We start from the raw sequence: 20,368 nt of genomic DNA, 5'->3' as shown, positions 1-20,368 counted from the left end.
TGAAAATACAAGCGGGATATTGTGCATTTCCTTGTCTGATTTCCTTTCTTGGTCGATCTCTTCTGTTCAGCTTGCGTGCAGCAGGCTCTCTCGGAGGTATAGACTTGAAAGCGTATTAGGAACAAAGCAGAGCGTAGTGGGGCTGCTGGGACGCTCCAGACCACTGCTCTTGCTGTGGAAACAGGACTAGAGTGGCAGTGTATGGCGTCGTAGTACAGTACGTGGTGCTGCCGGACTGCGGCGCGCATGGGCTATGTGGAAATTAGCAGTAAGGTTAGGCATTGCAAACTTTTTCTCTTCAAAGAGTACAACCAGAAATAATTTCCTATATGTTAGTAAATTCTTGGGATTCAAGTGTATGGTAAGGTTTTTAAATTGGGAAACAGCATCCTAAATATAAATCTCTGATTTGTCTGCTGGTAACTGGTACACATGTAAAACAATAGGTATGAATTTGATTGTTTTTTACAAGGACATGACTTAAATGCAAATGCAGTGTGGCATGTGTGATAAAGAGCAACATTTAACAGTCCATTATGGAGCACTTAGAAAATTGAACCCGATCAGGGTAAAAAAAGGTTGCTTTGTTATCAGGGTAAATATAAGTGAAAGTTCCTTCTCTGAATTAATTTGCAAGCAAACCTGCATTTCAACTCAGACACCAAAGTGTAATGTCTAACCCTTAACCTGTGAGTGTTTCCTGTCTCTGGGAGTTCAGGGAGGAGATGATGAAACCAACAGGGTGCAGACATTCAATGAAATACAATCTGTGGTAAAATACCAGCAAACTAAGATAATTTCACAACTTTCTTTTTTTTTTACCCACAGGCTTGCTTTCTTCATTGACTCTTCTGAAACCTTCTCGGTGCTGCAGCCTTCCAAGCATGCAATGCACCACTAAGGCACTGAAAAATTACACTCAGCTCTCTTTGCTCCCGGGGCATCAAAGCAGCTGCTCTGCCGAGCCAGAACCAGACACCGTGCTGTTCTGACAGCACCCGCCTTTGGCTCATCTCACCTAGTGTGTCCTTTAACTTATTGACTCGCATCACAAGGCGACAAAAAGCGTATGTGACCAAAAAAAAGGAGAGCTTTTGTCTGATCAATCTAGTTCTCCTTTTTTTAAAGTAACAAAAGGTTAACTGGTTAGCTCTTTTTGAAGGATACGTGGCCTAGTCTCTTTGTTAAGCATCACTTGAAGAAAATAGGTCTCTTAAATGAGACAAGTCTCAGTTAAAGACAGAAAAACACCTTTACCGTCGTTCAGAGCTTTCAAAGTCTCTTTTCCTTTTTGTCCGTTCACTGTCAAGCTCTTGACATTTTTTGTTGATCCCTACTTCATTCTGTCGATCTGTCGATATCAAAGCATTTCACTGTGCTGATGGTTGTGTGTGTGTGTGTGTGTGTGTGTGTGTGTGTGTGTGCGTGTGTGCGTGTGTGTGTGTGTACTTTGCTAAGCATTCATCATCCAGGGATGACTCACTGGCCACACAAGGGACGAAAGGATCTCAGTCATCATGAAGTGACTGCATTAAGCTGGGGACGATGAAGTTTTTAGATATCATCAATCATCTTTGAGTTCAACAAAAGAGTTGTTTATGAAATGTCATTATATAAGGAAGATAAATAGAATAGTTTAGTTCAACATTTTTTTGTTAGAGTAATTTCCCAACAGAGGTCATTACCTTCTTTCTACTGCAACTTACAATACTGTGAATTTTTAAATCATCAGCACCCTTCAAAAAGGATGAAAGCCTCAGTTTTCTCCCCGGGCTTTCTCATTGTTCAACAAAGCAAAATCTACAATTATGTTTGGTAATTGACTTAGGATCGGGTCCGCTTGAAGGGATTGTCCTTGTTTTGAATCACTCAAGTTGACTGCTTTTCTCCTACCAGTACCTACAGTAGTTTATGCACACACAGTAAAGCTCAATGGTGCCGATGACAGTCACAACAATGCAAAGAATCCTCTCAGAGAGCTCCAAACTGAGCTTAACATTTTTTTTTTAGCAAGGAGTCCTAGCTTAGGAGTGATTCAGGAACATTCTCAGAGAAACTCTGAGCGATGAAGGGACAGGAACTTTTCTCTTATTGAGGAGGTGTGGTTGGCCCCGTTTCTAGGCATGGCATTTTTCAGAAGCTGTGATTGGTTGATTCAAAAGCTTGAGAATAAAGTGCTCTCTGACTGATAATAGACATAAAAGGACTGTGAAATCAATTGGGCCCAATCATAGAATCTAGTCACACATTGTGTAAATATGACCACTATGAAATTAACATCTCAGTTGAATAAATTGTAAGCCGTACTTTAAGGTATATAACCTACAAAATGTTTAAAATCACATGCCCACTCCCCACAGTCGTCTCTTCACATAAAGAGCCTTTAATAGGTGATTAGATGCACCTGTGGAGGTAAACACATTATGAGGAACTCACTGTGCAGCTTCAAGTTTTACTGTAGAAAGTTCAAGATGGATTAAAATGTCTGCATAGATATTTTTAGTCTGTTTAGCCATACTATCATTCAATAAGAATATTCTTCAGTCAGTGTTTGAAGAACATTTTTTCTATTTTGTCCTCTGCTTAAGAAACTCTAAATCCAGTTAAAAGTTCTCCTCACTGCTCCTAACAGTTTCCTACCATATGAGCGTTCTTAAAGGCTAAGATGCATTGTGAATAACTTCTATCTTTACCAGGATGAAGTCCTTACTTTACGGGGAAATTCTTAGAAAAATGTCTTGAATCTAAGAATTTTGTCACTATGGAGCACCTCTTTGTATGTATGAAGCTTTGTGAATACGGCCCCAGATGAATGCTTTGCTTGAGGGTTCATTAGAGGCAAAGAGTGAGCACATCCTAATGTGACAGGGGGATAATTATTCTTGTTTTTGGAATGACAATCAAATTGTATTATTTTGCAGTGATTTTAAAGAATTTTAAAGCAATTTTCCAATTAAAAGTAACAAACTGAAATGGAAATATAACTTCACATACTTTATTGAAGATTTAATTTGTTGAAGTCAATGTTTCAATCAAAGTTTTTCACAACACATTTTTTTCTTAATGAGGCAGTCCATCTTTGACATGAACAAAACTTTTGTACACACCCTCTGCTTGATGGGGAGCAAAAGATCACAAATCTCACTGTTTGGAATCGGATCACAGATTTGTCCCTTGGATCAGATCGTTTTTTAACCAAACAGAGCTGTTAAATGTTGCTTGTTTGGCTTAGTTTACAGCTACAGGTTACAGCAGGCAGGAGGATAATGTGACTTATGTTAAGTTTCTAATTGTTGTCAATAGCAACCACCAGCTGATACCTGCATGATAAATGCAGACAGCGAGAATGGGAGGAGAAAGGTAGAAGCACAAACCATCCACAATGACATATCAACACTCTGCGACTGCTTCCTGCGTGAAAGTCTGCCAAAATACCGTACTTGCTTAAAAATATTTATAACAACAGAATTGTCTTAACATTTGAACAGCGGTTCTCCAATACAACTACTCGACTACTTTAGTTCTAGTACGTTTATCACCATGACGATAAATTCTCCATCGATCTGTGGATACATGTGGTCTAAAATGCGGGGGCAGAGTCAGAAGGATCACGCATCATCTGCGTTTTTTTTTACATGTCTTCTCTGATGACACAGTTTACTTTCTCCTGCCTTGTTTTCATTGCTGCACACACTAACTCAAGGGTGGCATAATAAGTGGTTACATAAATCAAGCGAGTGAAACTCCCTCCTGCCTCCAGCACAAACTATTTAACAATGAAACAAAAAATGAATTGTGCCAAGCCACTATTTTTTTTAGTGTGCGACTAAGCAGATATTTGATTGTTGATATACAGTAGAAACAGTACCCTGCAACCAACATTATTCCAATCATTTATAAATAAATAAAAACATCCAGTATTATGATGCACAGACAGGTGATCATTAAAAAGAAAAAACCTCAATGCCACTTGAACACATGAATACCTACCCCACCCCAGTAAGACACTTGATCTCGTTTTTTTCCCCTCAAATTTCCCAAACCGTTTATCAATGAGTTCATTTGCAAAAACAGATAAAAGCCATTCTGGAAAACAGCACCCTGAGAGTTTAGATTAGCACATTAAATAGACATTAAAAAAAAACACAGTCTGTGGGGAACTCGGTCAAAGCCGCACAACTTGAGTCTGAGTGAAATTACCTGAAATAAACAATAAATTAAAACAGAGTTATCTGTTTTAGCAAATGAGCTCTCAAAACTAACCCCTTAAATCCTAAAACTGTGAGGGGGCGCTGGTAGCCTAGTGGTTAGTGTGCGCTCACAATGTACAGAGACTGTAGTCCTCAAAACAAGCGACCCGGGTTGAGTCCAACCTGTGGCTCCTTTCCTGCACATCGTTCCCCATTCTCTCTCTCTCCCTGATTTCCAGCTCTGCACACTGTCCTATCTCTACAATGAAGGCACAAAAAGCCCAAAATAAATCTTTAAAATAAACAATGAGACCTACTTCTAAATGCTGATTAAGCTGTTTCCTGTTTCTAATAACCTCTAACAGCTATAGAGAAACATGATTGTGACTCATGCACTCCTTTCTTCATGTACAATAGTAGAAAAGGGGAAAATTGGGTTTTTTGTTCTGCTTTTTGCTCTCGCTTAGGGCCTTCACATTAGTCAACCAAATAATTAACTCAAAGCTCAACAGTACACCAAAGCAATGCGGGATGTCCATCCTATAATTGAAATTCACTCATAGAGGCTGCATTTACTGCAAATCAATGTTTCAGTCCTGTAAAACATTTTCATTTTCTGTTTGCACATTTTGTTTCTCAAGTCTATAAATGATCAAACCCAATGTTCTGCTCGGGGGATTTGTAGTCAGCACTTTTCTTTTTTTTTTTCTTTTTTGCCTACGTTTTGAAATTCAAACAAGAAAAATGTATATGAAAACCTGTGTTCCTTACACACAAAGAAAAAAAAACGTTTTTTGACATTTGAGGCAAAAAGGTGAAGAAGGGAAGTTCTCAGGAGGACTCAAGCATAAAGTGTTCTTATAGAAAATAAGCACAACACACCACTGGCTATACATATAAAGTACACTTCAAAGTACAACAGCACAAAAGAAAAACAGACTTCAATCAGAAAAAGCTGCCCACAAAGAGAAGTGAAGAACAGCGGGGGCTCATAAACCTGATTGTTTCCTGCTACTTTTTTCAGTTATTGCGTGAACTAAGGGGGGTTAGCTTTAATGCAAGCACTCCTTCATTATGTCCACTAAGCAGTGAATTATTTTTTGCAAATGTCATGAAGTGACTCACAAAGTTAGAAACCTATCAAGATGTTCTAAAATAAAATGTCATATCCACATTGAAAAACTCAGGTACATAGCACTCTTTACTGTATAAACGTGCAGCAACTAGTGTGTATAACAGTGTGTATGTTACTCAGGCCTTCAGAGAAGTGCACGCCTGTTAACAGACTGTCAGCTTCCTCTGTAAATTACATTTTCTTGGCTCTGAATCTGGGGACAATAACATGCTTTTGTTCACACATGGGCACAATAGAACCTTCAACAGACTTTGGACAACAATTACTGGTTCAACCAGAAACGTTTGTTAAAGTCTCATTTAAGTGAGAAAAGCATAGAGACGGGAAAATAAGTTTCTCAAATATAAAGACAAAAACTATGTTAACTTTGAGCCAAAATATAGTTTTTAAATCCATTAACTGTGATTCATAACAACCAGGGCTCAATACTACACTGTTTTTGTATTCACAGTTTTTCTGGCATGTGAAGTCACCAGTGGCAGTTGGCATATTGGGGGGGCATTCTCACAGATGGACCAGAATGTACATCTTAGATTGTTAGCTTGATGCTAACATGCAATGGGAAATGCCATTAAGAGGCTAACTGAATCAGCATTGGGAGTTTAACTTACCGTTTCTAAAGTAAAGAGATATTTAGTACGTTTGTTTGGAGTTACAGTCGGTAACACTACTGTTGTGTCATTGGTCATAAGTCGTTGGCCTGTTGGCTGAATGCATTTAGCCCAAATGATAAGTAAATCAAGGGGGCGTTGCCATTGCACTTGTCACACATTAACTCTATTGAAGTAAGTGGAAGAGGATGCCACACTGTTTTAATGCTGTAAAGCCAATTTAGGAGAAGAGAGTGGGGAGTATATTGTGGGAAGAGGGCTGGTGGGTCGAAGTTGAACCGCAGACTTCACAATTAAAAGGACCACAGCCTCTGTACATGCCGCCGGTCGTATCCACCAATTAACGTAATTGTCAATATAAATAATTAGCTTAAGCAACAGTTTTGTGTTCTCCTCACATTTCTGGATTTATGATAACTATAGTAGCACTCAGAGGAAAATTCTAATCATGTCGTTTGAGAAGAACATAATATAAATATAAGCATCATAGGAAGTTTTGATTGTAGTTATCAGATCTTCTTGCTGAAAGCAAACATTGAGTGCTTGCTCAGCTCCATTGACACAATGTCTTAGCAGAGAAGCAATCTGAGCTGGTGTTCAGATATACAGCCTCACTCTGCTCTTTGACTCGGAGTGGGCCGCTGACTTCATTGACTGATAAAATTCTTGTCTTACATCTGAACCAGCTTTTAATTAAACTAATGGTGTTAGTACTGCGGCACCAGACGACAGCCCCCATCCAGAGGAAATGATCGGAGGTAAATGTCATAGTCATCTTTTTTAATCTTCTGCAATTCTTTTTATTTCTGCGTTTATATCACGTTGACGTCAAACATTATGAGGTGGGACTAACACATATTTCTTGTCTTGCGGCTGCCGAGTGGAATTCTGACAATGTCGGGTGCGAACAAAGAAACAGTAATGAGTATGGGCAAGTTCAGCCTGGACAGGGCTACTTCAACGGTTCCTTTCAAAGGGAAGCAGTCACAGCACTCACACAACAAAACAACACTGACAGGTAACATTTTCTGGTTTTCAGTACTTGTATGTGGAGTGAATTTATCAGCTTTATATTTCACTGGCACTCAAGGCCTTTTTTTTCTAACTTCAATCTGGGGCTGTCAACGCAGCTCTGACTGGTGGTTTGTGAAGTTATATTTTTCATTGGAGATGTTTATTTCATCTTTTTTTCTCAGCTTTCTATAGAAGTGACACAATGCCAGCTTGATATGGGGCTTTATACAAAGTGGGTGGGTTGAACTGAAGTATGGATTTTTCTACATACAGTTTTTATTCTTTGAAATGCTCCTTGATTCTTAACACATACAATTCAGTCACAGTGGGTTGGAGTCTGAACTACTTAATGGTGTATTTTCTCCATACATCTATGTGCTTTGACTTCCAGTTTCATTACTGTTCTCACTATTTTAAATTCATCTGCTTTACAAAACTAATGTTAGGAATACATTTGGTTGATGCATTTCAATAGGCAAGCACAAATGTCACTCATAATACACTGCATTTTAAATTAGGTCACAACAAAAGCCAAACTGGTGAATCACCATTTGAACTTTTATAATAAGAAGCAGCAGCAGAAAGAACATTTGGAGAATGGACTTTGGTTAGCATTTGTCTGAAGGGGAGATAAGAGGAAACATAAGGCTGATATTGTTGGGATAAAATTCAAAACAATTACACTGGTAACAGTTCACTCCATGGACTCTAACACTACCAATGAAACATGGTAAATGAAGTTACTCAATGTAAAAAGTGTTCCTCAAGATCGTTGGTTGACGGCCTGCCAGAACAATAAGTAAGGTCTTTTACCTGCTTTTTGTAACATAACAATAAGTAAGGTCTTTTACCTGCTTTTTGTAACATAACAATGAGTAAGGTCTTTTACCTGCTTTTTGTAACATAACAATGAGTAAGGTCTTTTTACCTGCTCTTTTGTAATGTTAACAGACAAAGAGTAAGGTATTTTACCTGCTTTTTGTAAAGTGTCTCGAGATAACACTTGTTATGAGTTGACGCTATACAAAAATAAATTGAATTGAATTGAATTGAATTGAATTACTGAAAAGGTCATCAAAAATAGAAAATCTGAATGATTCAAGTTTTAAGAAAAGTTTGAGAAGTTGATTGTCAAACACTCCAAGAATGTGAATTTTTCCATTTTATTTTTTGTCATTGGTTGGTGCCCATTTCAATGACTGATAAGTAACAGGAAGTACAATGTTCTTCAGTTGTTATACTTGCAGGCCAGATAAGATGCTCAGTAAGTGGACAATGTGTACTTTCCTTTTTTAAGGACCTATTATTGAGTCAGACTAAGTGAATGAGTGTACAACTTGTATTCATTCTTTGTCACCGTGAAATCAATGCTTATTCCATCTACTCATATGCTCGTGACTCAACCGGTAATGAAAAGAGAACTTAATCAAATGAAATTAAGATACTTGAAATGTAACTGTGAGACCATGATGGCTACTTTAACTGCTGTAGAAAAGCCAGACCCCCATTAAGGCATCAGTTTTTATATTGATATTATATATATAAAATAGGATATATATATATATATATATATATATTAATGTTGTGGCCCCAATAGTGAACTCATGAGCCTTTAAGGATTTTAAATGAGAACGAGAAAACAGCTCGTGTCTGATACTTTAATTGAAACATTTTACAACACCACAGCTGATTTACATCCATGATCAGTTTGTAGCTCCACTGTGAAATTCCTACAAAGGTCTCCACTGAGATGTAACGCATTTATTTTTCATTTAACCTGGCAGACATCATTACTTTTGTTTGTTGCCATCTTGGAGTGGACTAAAGCAGGTATCTTGTTTTGCACGACAAAAAAAAAAACAAGGATGGCAATTAGCGTTTGTTGCAGAGGAAAAGCTGCGACTATTATCTCCTGCCAAGTGTAAAATTAGCGCGATTACCGGCAATATTACCAAAAATATGGCTGGACGTGGATAATTTAAAGATTGAAAGCCAAATGGGAGTTTTTCAATCAGTCTATCTGCACATCCAGCATTGAGTTGGAGAGGCGAGAATTCACAACATGTCAGCCAAGTTAATTACCTCAGCGAATGCCTCCCAGCAGAGTGTGGAGTAATAGCGTCAGGGGAGAGAAAGACTTTCACTCTGCTGTGTTGCTTTTATACTACAGCTGAGTCTTTCTTAACCCCTATGTCACTTTAATTAGGCGGTAGCCCAGGAGACTTAGTTTTTTGAAAAACATCTGTGTTCTTGTTATCCCAGGGGCTATAACCTTCTGTAAGTGTTTCTTATTCTCTTATTGATTACCAAGCGTGTTCATCCAGAATTGATGACCTTATTATAACTGGTGCTTTTTTTTCTGCGTCAGAGAGAATTAAGTGGTACAAATAAGATGATTGAACCCATTTTCTCACTGCACCTGTTGACATTGTAACGCACCTCTGAGGTTTTTCCTTTAAATGTCATCATATGACGCTCTTTTTATTCACTGAAAGAGATGTCAAACTTTTGGATTTGGACTCCATCATTCTTGGTTATAGAGACTCACTTTAACTCAATGTGGTCAAATACACAGATGTATATGATTAAATCTGTCATTTTATGTATTTGTATTTTGTCTTTTTCTGTACATATTCTTTATGATGTTCACACAGATTTCATCAAACTTGCAGCTAAGGTTGCAGTAATATTTTACAGATAATATGATTATCATAATGGAGAAACATGTCAATTTTTTTTTGTGGGGAGTCACTTTTGGTGTTTGGATGAGGAATCAAAGTTTTAAAATTTTTACTTTCAAATCTTTTTTTTTGGTAATATTTTTTGCGATTTATTTGTCAATGTTTGCTGATGTCAGCACATTTTGTATATAAGTTTGATTTGGTATGTACGTTGTTTTTTTTATGTTTGTTAATAATATGATAAACTATTGGGATATTTGAGTTAATAATTCTTTGGAGCATATCCTGGATCAGATTTTGGTTTGAAAATTAAAAGCAATATTGTAAAATATTGAAAATAAGAAAAAAATCATATTTAGATATAGCTACAGATATTTATATAGGTTGCTTAAAAAGATATATTTGTAAGTTTCCCTGATCCTCCATCTTTACTGCCTCTTCAAATGTCTCCTGTATTTCATACTCAGTACTCTGAAGCATCTGACAGCACTGTATGTAATAAATGGTTTTATTATGAAAAAGACTGGAACCCACGTTTGTTTTTAATCAGATATTGAAGCTAAATGGTTTTCAATCATTTACCAGCTTCTCCTACGTCAGATGTAACCTCAAATCCTTGAGCTGGTTGTTTTTTTTTGTATTGAAAATACTTTCAGAATGAATGGAATTGAATCTTAGAGTTTGTTGATCCAATCCTTTGGAAAAAACAACATGGCTATTTAAGGAGAATGTAGGCGCTCACTGGTGTCGGAATTATTCACAGAGATTATTTTCATCACTGTCACAAATAGATGTACACTGTGAAGAAGTGAAGAAGCACTTTGCAGTCTCTATATGGACAAAACATAGTTCTCAGCAGATACTGAATTAGAATTCTGTACATGTGTATTTGAATCAACCTGAAAATTGCTGTTTGGTCAGTGATCATGTAGGTCTGCCTGGCTCAGCTAAGCGTCACAGTGAAACATGCAGAAGACTCAATCTGAGCTGTGGTCACAAATCATTGGGTTACTACTTCTATTTACCCATCACGGCTTGTAGGTTTAGCTATGGTGTGGCAACGGTTAACTACAGTGAAATGTATGTGTTTAAACACCTACAACACAAATGACGGTCTTGCAAAAATCTATAACGTGGCAGATGATAATACCAGTGACAGTACTGACCAAGGATTACAGCCAACAACTACAGATAATAGTAATCTGCTTAATATCACACAAACAGTGAGTGCTGACTGTGGACTAAAGTTACTAATCAAACACTCAGTTGCTGACTTAAGCAATATTAGCTAATGGTTGAGTGTTAAACTATTTTTATCTTCACAAGCTAGTAGGCTAATTTAGCCTAACATGACAACAGAAAAACTTAAACACTCGCTGACAGAACAACACAACCCCACTACATAGTTATAATGGTAAACAGTAAGGAAAAATATGAATATCATTATCTCTATGGTGAGCGGATCATCCACAATGGAAAGAAAGAAATGGCTGTGCATAAATCCCATGGATACATGTAGTCACATGGTCAAAACAAAGGTGCTGATGGGTCAAAAAAGAGTGCTATGAATCTGCATAGATTCATCAGATCACATCGCTAGTATATGTTAATTGTTTTGCTCACCATTCAGCGAGCAATTGAAATGATTCGTTTTGGAAACTGAACTCCGCGATGACCGAAGTCAAGGCGAACGGCTGAAAGAGAACTGAGGAAGGGAATATGTTTACCTACGATGTATCCAAGTACAATTTACATGTCCTTTTTATCACACACAGCAAAAGTATGGCAGATTTCAGTTGCAGTTACCGCGTCCTTGTGTGGTGGTCTTTGACGTAACATGACAAGACACGTCCATACGTTACAACTATACAATTACAGATTTCTCTGGGAAATATGTGAGGTAAAGATTTACATAGGTTTAGTCAATTTTAAATTAATGTAATCATTGATTACATATTGTAACATGATTATGACATATTATAGAATTGGAAACTTCACTACTACTTCAACCATGATTGGACTTTTTGTATCAAAGTGATGAATAATGAGTCTTGCTGTTCAAATCTTAGCACTAACTGTGCTCCACTGTATGTGGAGCAAGACCAAACGTCTTTGTTGTTCTTGAATGACTGAGAATGATTCAAGAACGGAAGAGGCAAATTACCAAAAGGATTGTGTAGCCTATAATTTTCACATCAGAACACTGGAGTTACAAGTTTCTTCCCAGGACCCCCGTCAAACAGTCAGCCACACACATGTAATAAATGAAGAAAACAAAACTGAATTGCTCATAGATAAATACACTCACAGAGGAGTTGAGTGGGCATCTTCCCCGCTTCCTCATTAGTCACAGCAGAAAAGACAGAAAGTGTGTCTTTATAATTATAGCACTGTCAGATGATTACAAACAAGAGCATTGAGGGGGGCTGGCAGCTGTTTCTCCTAGCTGCAATAATATAGTAAAGTTAAGGTAACTAATCCTTTTAATGAACACAACATTTTAAATCAATCCATATAATTACTTGGCTGCTTAGAAGTGACAGAAGACTACTTTTAAAAATGAAATGTCCCTGACCAAAGTGAGACTTACATCAGGTACAAACAGCTTCACTTCCTAAACAATGGAATAAGTTAACATTCAACGGGAGACATATTTACAGGAGGGACATAAATAGAGTGATTTTCAGCACACGGTGAACAAAAGTGCAAAATCCTGCAGTTTGACGAGGGGCTGCTTGAGGCTGGCTCCATGAGCAACCTGAAGTCACATACACACCTCAGTTTTTACAGTAGACATAAACATGTTTACAGCCTGGTTCAAAAAACTAAATAGGGTTGATTAGTTTCTGGCACACTACTAAACTGGTTTGAATCCTACTTAAAGGACAGGGACTTCTTCGTGTCTATAGGTAACTTCAAATCTGAGCAAACAAAAATTACTTGTGGAGTTCCCCAAGGTTCCATCTTGGGGCCTCTTCTGTTTAACCTCTACATGCTCCCACTAGCTCAGATTATAAAAAACAATAAGATAAGTCATCATAACTACTCAGACGACACACAAATATATATTACAATGTCACCAGGCAACCATTGTCCCATAAAAGCACTGGGTAAATGCATAGAGCAAATCAATGAGTGGTTGTGCAAACATTTTCTCTAGCTAAACAAAGACAAAATTGAGGTTGTTGTTTTTGGAGCAAAGGAGGAGCGACTAAGAGTCAGCAATCAGCTTCAGTCAGTAAGACTTAAAACCACAGACCAGGCAAGAAATCTGGGCGTAGTGATGGACTCAGACCTCAATTTTAAAAGCCACATTAAGACAATTACAAAGTCAGCCTACTATCACCTGAAGAACATATCAAGAATTAGAGGACTTATGTCCCAGCAGGACCTGGAAAAACTTGTCCATGCTTTTATCTTCAGTCGTCTTGAGTACTGTAACAGTGTCTTTAAAGGTCTGCTTAAAACATCAGTCAGACAACTGCAGCTGATCCAGAACGCTGCTGCTAGAGTCCTCACCAAAACCAAGAAAATGGATCACATCAGTCCAGTTCTGAGGTCATACACTGGCTCCCAGTCTGTCAGAGAATAGATTTTAAAATCCTGCTGCTGGTTTATAAAGCGCTTAAAGGTTGAGAGCCAAAATACATTAGTGACCTCCTGATTAATTACGAACCATCCAGATCGCTCAGGTCATCTGGGACAAGTCTGCTCTCTGTCCCCAGAGTCAGAACCAAACATGGAGAAGCAGCGTTCAGTTTCTATGCTCCTTATATCTGGAACAAACTCCCAGAAAACTGCAGGTCTGCTGAAACTCTCAGCTCTTTTAAATCGAGGTTGAAGACTCACCTGTTTACAGCTGCCTTTCATTAAACAGCTTTAATAAGATTTTAAATTTTAACTGTACTGCACTGTAACTTTTAACTCTTTTTATATTTTTACTTTATTTATTTCAATTAATTTCATTTGAATTATTTTTATTTGAACATATGTTCAGATTTAATAATTTCAGTGATTTTTAAATTTTATATTTTAATGTTTCTTTTCTTTCCTCTGTCATGATGCTTTTGATGTCTTGTGTGAAGCACTTTGAATTGCCTTGTTGTTGAAATGTGCTATATAAATAAACTTGCCTTGCCTAGTTATAATCCTCATTGGCACACACTGTACGAGGGTGCATTTTTTAAAGACTAATCTTTTTTGATTTTATGAAATGTGTTATGCATAGTTAGGCACATACTGTAGCTGACATGATTGACAGGCGGTCACAATGAAACGGTTTGTCAGGAGACTTAAAACCCGCCTCAGCTCCAGCTCTCAGCCTGTCGTTAGGTTGACTGAAAGTCAGGCTGAGAGCCTCCGGAGCCCCCTGCGGTAACAGATGGGTGACGTCACTCATGCTTCTTCCAATAAAATGTACAGGTGATCAAGTCTTGTCTCTGAAAATAAATACATGTATATAGGCCTTTTGACAATTAACATACTTGGTTGTAACCATAGACTGTTAATATTAATGGACTAAGCCTGAGTGACATCATCAATCCGTTACTGTAGATCGATGGCTGTCACCGTGCTGGGAACGCCGTCTCAACCTAACTTTCATTTTTCAAAACCAGAAGTCTGACACTTGGTTGTGACGCCCAGGTAAAGTCTATGTGTGGGAAACGCTGGATGTTCATTAGCTTAGTAATATTTCTCATATTGCAGACATCAGCCTGATGTGAAAAATAAAATGTTATTAATTGGCCGTATACAAATCAAAATTGATAGAATGATTGATAAACAAAAGTCAGAACGGGCACGGCACATGTGTGACTGTTGATCACTGACTGATGCATTGCCGAGGGCCGATGTACTAAATATACCAGTGCCAAAGTGTGTGCCCAGGGTTGTGTAAAACGTACAATGAGGTGTACACAGGCACATTACCTTGAGGCAGCCGAAAGCCACTCCACCATTAAAAAACAGAAACCTGGTTTTAAATCAATAGCGCATTGATTTCCTTCTATTTAAAGAGTACATTGGTAGAACAGGAGATGCAGATCCACACATTAGTTCACAAAGCACTTTTCTTTTGTTGTAAGACAAACAGGAACAAACCTGAGACTGACACCATGATCTCCCTCATGTGATCATACAGCAACCCACACACAGTGGGCCTGCTCGAGTTCAGCTAAGTATTTCATCTGCAATAATATTGTTTAACGTTGCAATCTAATTATGACTTTCAATAAATGAACAAAAATGGATAGTAGATATTAGCTCACTATTTATATCTGACTGCATCAAAATGTTGTAAACACATATACACTTCTCTCCATCCAATAGATAAGTTGTTTACATCTCTATTGACAAAGCATTTGCTCATTCACATGAAATATTTTGACAAATTTATAGTAATAGTTCAGACTTTTGCAATCTCATATCCCCACAACAATAAATATGCAATACACATCACAGCTCAACCTCACATCCACATCTAAGATGTACATTTATAATAATTTTTAAACAATACTAAATGTACCACTAAAATGATAGCAAAATAAAAATATTGAGTCTGCCTTCAATGGAGAAAAAAACCATGTGACCCCAAAGCAAAATGGAGCGGAGTAATGTGGATGTCATTTGAAGATGCACTTATGGTGTTTTGTTTATTTTGCTGTGGTTGATTGAGCTTCAGTCTGCTCTTTATTTTGAACTAGTAGCCTTTTTGTGTTCTTGATGTTCATGAGCATAAGGAAAGAACGTAGTTACATAAGCCAGCCGGGACACCAACATCCTGACAGAACAGCTAGTCAAGTGTCTGATTTCCTGATACTTGATGCTAACTGTTCATGTTTCTCTCGTATCATTTCTCTGTTTGTGTTTCTCTGTTTTTGTCCTTTGTCCTTTGTCTCAAAAAACAGCCTGCAGAGATTTGGATATCCGGCTTACAAAGGTTGACATATCTGGTTTTCCTGGACATTTGAAGGTTTGGATTTCCAAGCTTGACAATTTGTAAGAAAGTTATGGCAACTGCTATTGTACAATGTTTCCGGTCAACTGTCCAAAACTTGGTGCTTTATAAAGACGGCTTGGCTTGCCAATGAACTTGTGTGGCTTCACAGAAGAATTTGTGTTGATATACAAAAACACAGACACACCAAGGAACTCAAGGTAGCAGCAGTTGGCATTGAGGTTTGCACTGGCAAGAAATGAATTGCTATCAGAGGCACAGGTTAGGCAGCAGAGCCAGAGAGAAAGACTTTCAACATCGTCTAGTTCTAAGAAGTGCATGCTGGTGTAGACAAGGTAAAAGTCAACAAGATGGTGGGTTTGATCAGCGAGGAGCCTGCCAAGGTGGATGAACACTGCAGTGGAAATGTTTTGATCAGACTCATACCCGAACACTTTCCTGTTCAAGCAGTCTATGACACCCTCCAAGACCAACAAATGTTCCCACATGGGGAAAGATGAAACCATCTTCCTGTCTCCAGTATGACAGGAGAGGTTTCCACCAACATCTTCTTCTTACATTTACTCACCAAGAACATAAACAATTAGTGGGGAGCCACAGGGGATCAGCAAGTCTAAAAATAAATCATGCTAAGTCCTGTACTGCTAGCAAAGAATGGCCAAGTTTGTGAAAGGACTACCAGATAAATGTAATGTTAATGATGAATCTTCATGAAATGTCACAACTACTTAAATATAGATAAGACGATGTCACCCTCTGATTCACCTGTGCAACAGTAGGTAATGAAAAATGACCACAGTGTGTTTCTATGTGTATGCCTCAAAATATTAGCTTCTGAAAGCATGGAACTGAACAAATTGAGACATGTTGGAGACATCACTCCAGAGTCAGTATGAGCAATACTGGGTTTTTTCAGTCATATTTCACAAACTTAGGTAGCATTTCTTTTTTCAGACAAGGTTTAAAAAGGTTTTAAATATATAGGAGTTTTTGCGACGGAGGTGTCTGATAATGTCTTTTAGTGTATAAAGATGTATGTTTATACACTCAGTACGTTTACATACAGTTAAGTTGAGCTACAGGTATAGCTTGATTGGGTCATTCAATTGGAATACTCTTCTTTTCCCAATAAACGAGCACAGAATTGACTATTGAAAAAAGTATTTCAGATATGCCCCCTTTTGACAAGTTACTATTAGAATATTTTCCAGTTGACTTTGGGGCCATGATACTGCCAGTTTTCACATACTCCATCCGCTCTGCTGTCCGTCAGTTTGCTGCCACTCTAGTCAATGCTCCTGTTACCACAGCTAGCTTGGTTTCAAATACACTGCAAGTCTATTTTCTACGGAGCTCACACCAAGTACCTGTCAAGCTCGACAGAATAGAACGACTCGGACAGGAAGTCAGACAAGGAAACGCCAAGGAAACATCCAGTTTCAAAATGAAACACAATACAGAAAATCAACATGTTGTTTGCATGTTTTTCTCTTGATTCTCGCGTGATCTTGTAGTTCTCCTACAATTGTGGGCCTGCACATTACGTTTTATTTTGAAATTGACCAAATGCTCAATTTGTTCCCTTCTCTGTATTTCTGCTTGGGCGCGTGCGTTCATGGGGCTCTGTCAAAAACAAACTTTGAATAAGAGCACATCGCTGTGGCGCTGCTGGCAAGATCCAGAGATGTAATGTGGTGCATACAGTGGAAACACGAGCACTGACTAGAGAGGCCGTGATCAGCTCGGGAGTGAAACTGCCAGTAAGGCATACATTACATTCACCTGCTTCTAAAAAGGATTTGCATAACAGTAAAAGACAGTGGTACATTAAATTAAAGCATGATGACAAAATGCCAAAATAAACTAAATACATCCCCTCAAACACAAAAAAATGCCACGTTTACTACTCTGGTCTGACCTAGCTTTCCACTGTTATGACAGGTAGCACCTGCTCAGAGGTGTTATGTTCCCTGTCTTTGGCAGTAGATTCCTTTTGTTACTCTTCAGAGATCCTCCTGCTGCTGCTTCCTTGTTGGGAGTAATGTTTGGATTGTTATTTGGATTGTATGTCTACTGTATCTGGAATCATCAATAACAATAGTGTTCCTTTTGAATATTAAATGTATAATCAGAAAATATTTTGAAGTGCTACCCTTGAGCTTTTTTTTTTTCCTTTTGTCTCTGAACTATTGTGCCCAAACGTTTCATGTTTTCACTCTTTATTCTTGACATGTGATTTTATTTTACTCCACTCTTCTGGCTTGATTTCATTTGACTATTACACGCTTGAACTCTTCTGCTCGACCTTTGCTGCTCTGAAATGACATGGCCAAAGCCACTTGAATGGACGAGGAAGAGATACCAGCAGTCATTACAGCAACAGCTGGTAACCTAACTGTGTAAGTCTTGTTGTTTTAAACATGAAGAGGCTGCAGCTGACAGGTGTTTTTTTTTCTTTTACCAGATTTCTGTTGTGTCCCTGCAGAGACGATCTGGCAGTTGTAAATAAAGATTGCAATGGGCCTTTGGATATACATTTCTGAAGGTAAATAGACTAAATAGAAATACAAAGCTGGCAATGTGAGTGCAATATTCACTTCGACTCTTTTTTTTGTCAACATGAATGTCAGTGATATATGTGGCTTAATATGTCCACTAACCATTCTTTAATTGTGCCTCTCGGCTGACCTTTACTTTTAAGTTTTTCCATGGTCTTGTGAAAATACGGCATACTTTCACCTTTTGAGGAATTTTAAAGGTTTTTAAAAAAGTGAAAAAGGTAAAATACACTAGTTGGTTTGGCATTACAACTTTCAGGAACAACCTTTGACATAGCATTTTCTTTCAAAAAGGTTGTGGATCAATGCCTCCTGGTGTTTTGTGGCAACAAACAGAACAAAGGACATGTCCACCTCATAACCCTCAACAACATTATTTATTTTATTATATAGCTTTTCCCTTTTTTTATATTTATATCTAAGATCAAACTTCAGACTGAATCAACGAGGAAAGCTATTCCTGAACAAATGCCCTCTTTTTTAATCAATAGGAGCTCCTCTATGATTGTCATGAATAAATAAATCTGTATAGTGGAAATATGTTGTCATGTGTAAGTGTTTTTAGTATCCACAGGTTTAAAAAATTCCCAGGTCCATTTCCAGCTTATGGTGTTACTGTGATCCCCAGTCACTCATCACTCCCATGACAGTTTGCCCTCAATCAGATGAGATGGATGCTGCCTGCAGCTGTTCATTTCATTCAGAGCACCTGCACAACATCACACGTTCACACAATCTCCATATTACACCTGTTGATTCGCTCCATCTCCGAGATTCGTCAAAATACCTCCGACAGCAGACTGGGACCGAGAATGTTGAGGCTGTCCTTGATGTGAAGTATGACCTTGCCGTTGGTACCCATTCTGTGAAATGAAATGGAAAGTGTCGGTTGACAAGGGCTTCATGCAGCAGCATACCTGTACTTTTTCAGGAGCACAAAAAAAAAAGAAAAAAAACTTGGCAATGCAAAATGTGACAGAAAAATGACAGTGCAGTGCTGTCAGAATGAGCTGTCATACAGGCACTAACATTAAGCCAAATGTCTGATAGGAATGCACAAAGAGCCACTTGTTTGCGGCTTTGTACTTTATAATTACTAGTCTGGGAATGAAAAGGCATCATTTGCAACATTTTCTATGATTTCCATCCAACTTTCTGAGTGCATAGCCTAAGGCTCAAAGTATAGATTATGATAATTATCATGTAAATTGTCTGTTTTCACCTCCAAATGCAGCTGTCAATGGGCTGTTTTGCACAATGAATGTTCTCTGTTTCAGGCAAATAGATTACGCCATTAGTCAAATCAATGAAAAACGGGTTAGTAGGGTCGACTGTGTTGGCAAAACAACAAATTAGATAAAAAGTGAATGCAATCAGTCTGAGGACTATTGAGTTTAATTTGCGCCACTAGTGTTCCGTCTAGTGTTTTTATATTTCAGACTATTTATAACTGTTTATTTTTAGAGATGTTTACATTTTCTTGCCTTGGTACACTGGACTTGTTTGACATTTATCAAAAGGTAATTAATGACAGTAACCATAACCTTTCACTGCGTTAACATCTAGCTTACATGATGTTTATAGAAGATTGACTTCCGACAGCTTTCGACTGCATTCCCTGATGTGGTCTGTCACTTCCAGCTGTTCGTCTGTCCAATTGTCTGAGATGCTCCATCATTTCAGACTCCAGCTTTGCACTTGTGTATTAACGTCTGTCAAACTGAAAAGACTGCAGATACCGGCTGACATGACATCATAGTTGAGAATGTCAAAGAGATGTGAACACTAGGTTCTGAAACGTATGCCATCAAGTTTGATATCAGATTACATCATCATTTTGGAACAAAAAAAGGAAATGCTAAAAGAAGATTACTGCGTCTACTGAAAGCAACAGGTGAAATTTGCCTTCGGAACACTATAAAATGTCTAATAGTCCGAGTTTCGTCATAGTTGTCCTCGTCTGCCCTGTAGCTGGCACTGCTCTACTGGCTGAAACAGGGACAAAAGCCATTTGGCACAGCAGACAGATAATTCATAAGGTGTAGTGCTACAGGATTAAAGCAGGAACCACTAATGAAATTGAGTACGACTTCTTCAAGGCTATTTTCAAGAATGTCCTTGAGCAATCATAGTCTCAATTATGACGTAATGCAGAGAGAGCGGAGTCTGTGGGCGCATCGATGTCTCTTTCAAAGACACTTTCCGTTATTGTTAATGTTGACA

At 38.0% G+C, this 20,368-nt stretch overlaps 1 protein-coding gene across 1 annotated transcript in view; it reads left to right on the top strand.

Annotated features, from left to right (window-relative positions):
• The window catches only part of igsf9a (immunoglobulin superfamily, member 9a), a 70,929-nt gene extending 60,775 nt beyond the window's left edge, over window positions 1-10,154 (top strand). Inside the window, exon 21 of the mRNA XM_020630580.3 lies at window positions 829-10,154. Within this exon, the coding sequence (XP_020486236.2) occupies window positions 829-992 (164 nt within the window). The 3' untranslated portion in view covers window positions 993-10,154. The remainder of the gene's footprint in view (window positions 1-828) is intronic.
• The last annotated feature ends 10,214 nt before the right edge of the window (window positions 10,155-20,368 follow it).

Source organism: Labrus bergylta, chromosome 17 (genome assembly GCF_963930695.1).
Source record: "Labrus bergylta chromosome 17, fLabBer1.1, whole genome shotgun sequence".
NCBI classification, from domain to species: Eukaryota; Metazoa; Chordata; class Actinopteri; order Labriformes; family Labridae; genus Labrus; species Labrus bergylta.
The sequence above is the reverse complement of the archived record's forward strand: the minus strand, read 5'-3'. Positions and strand labels throughout refer to the sequence as shown.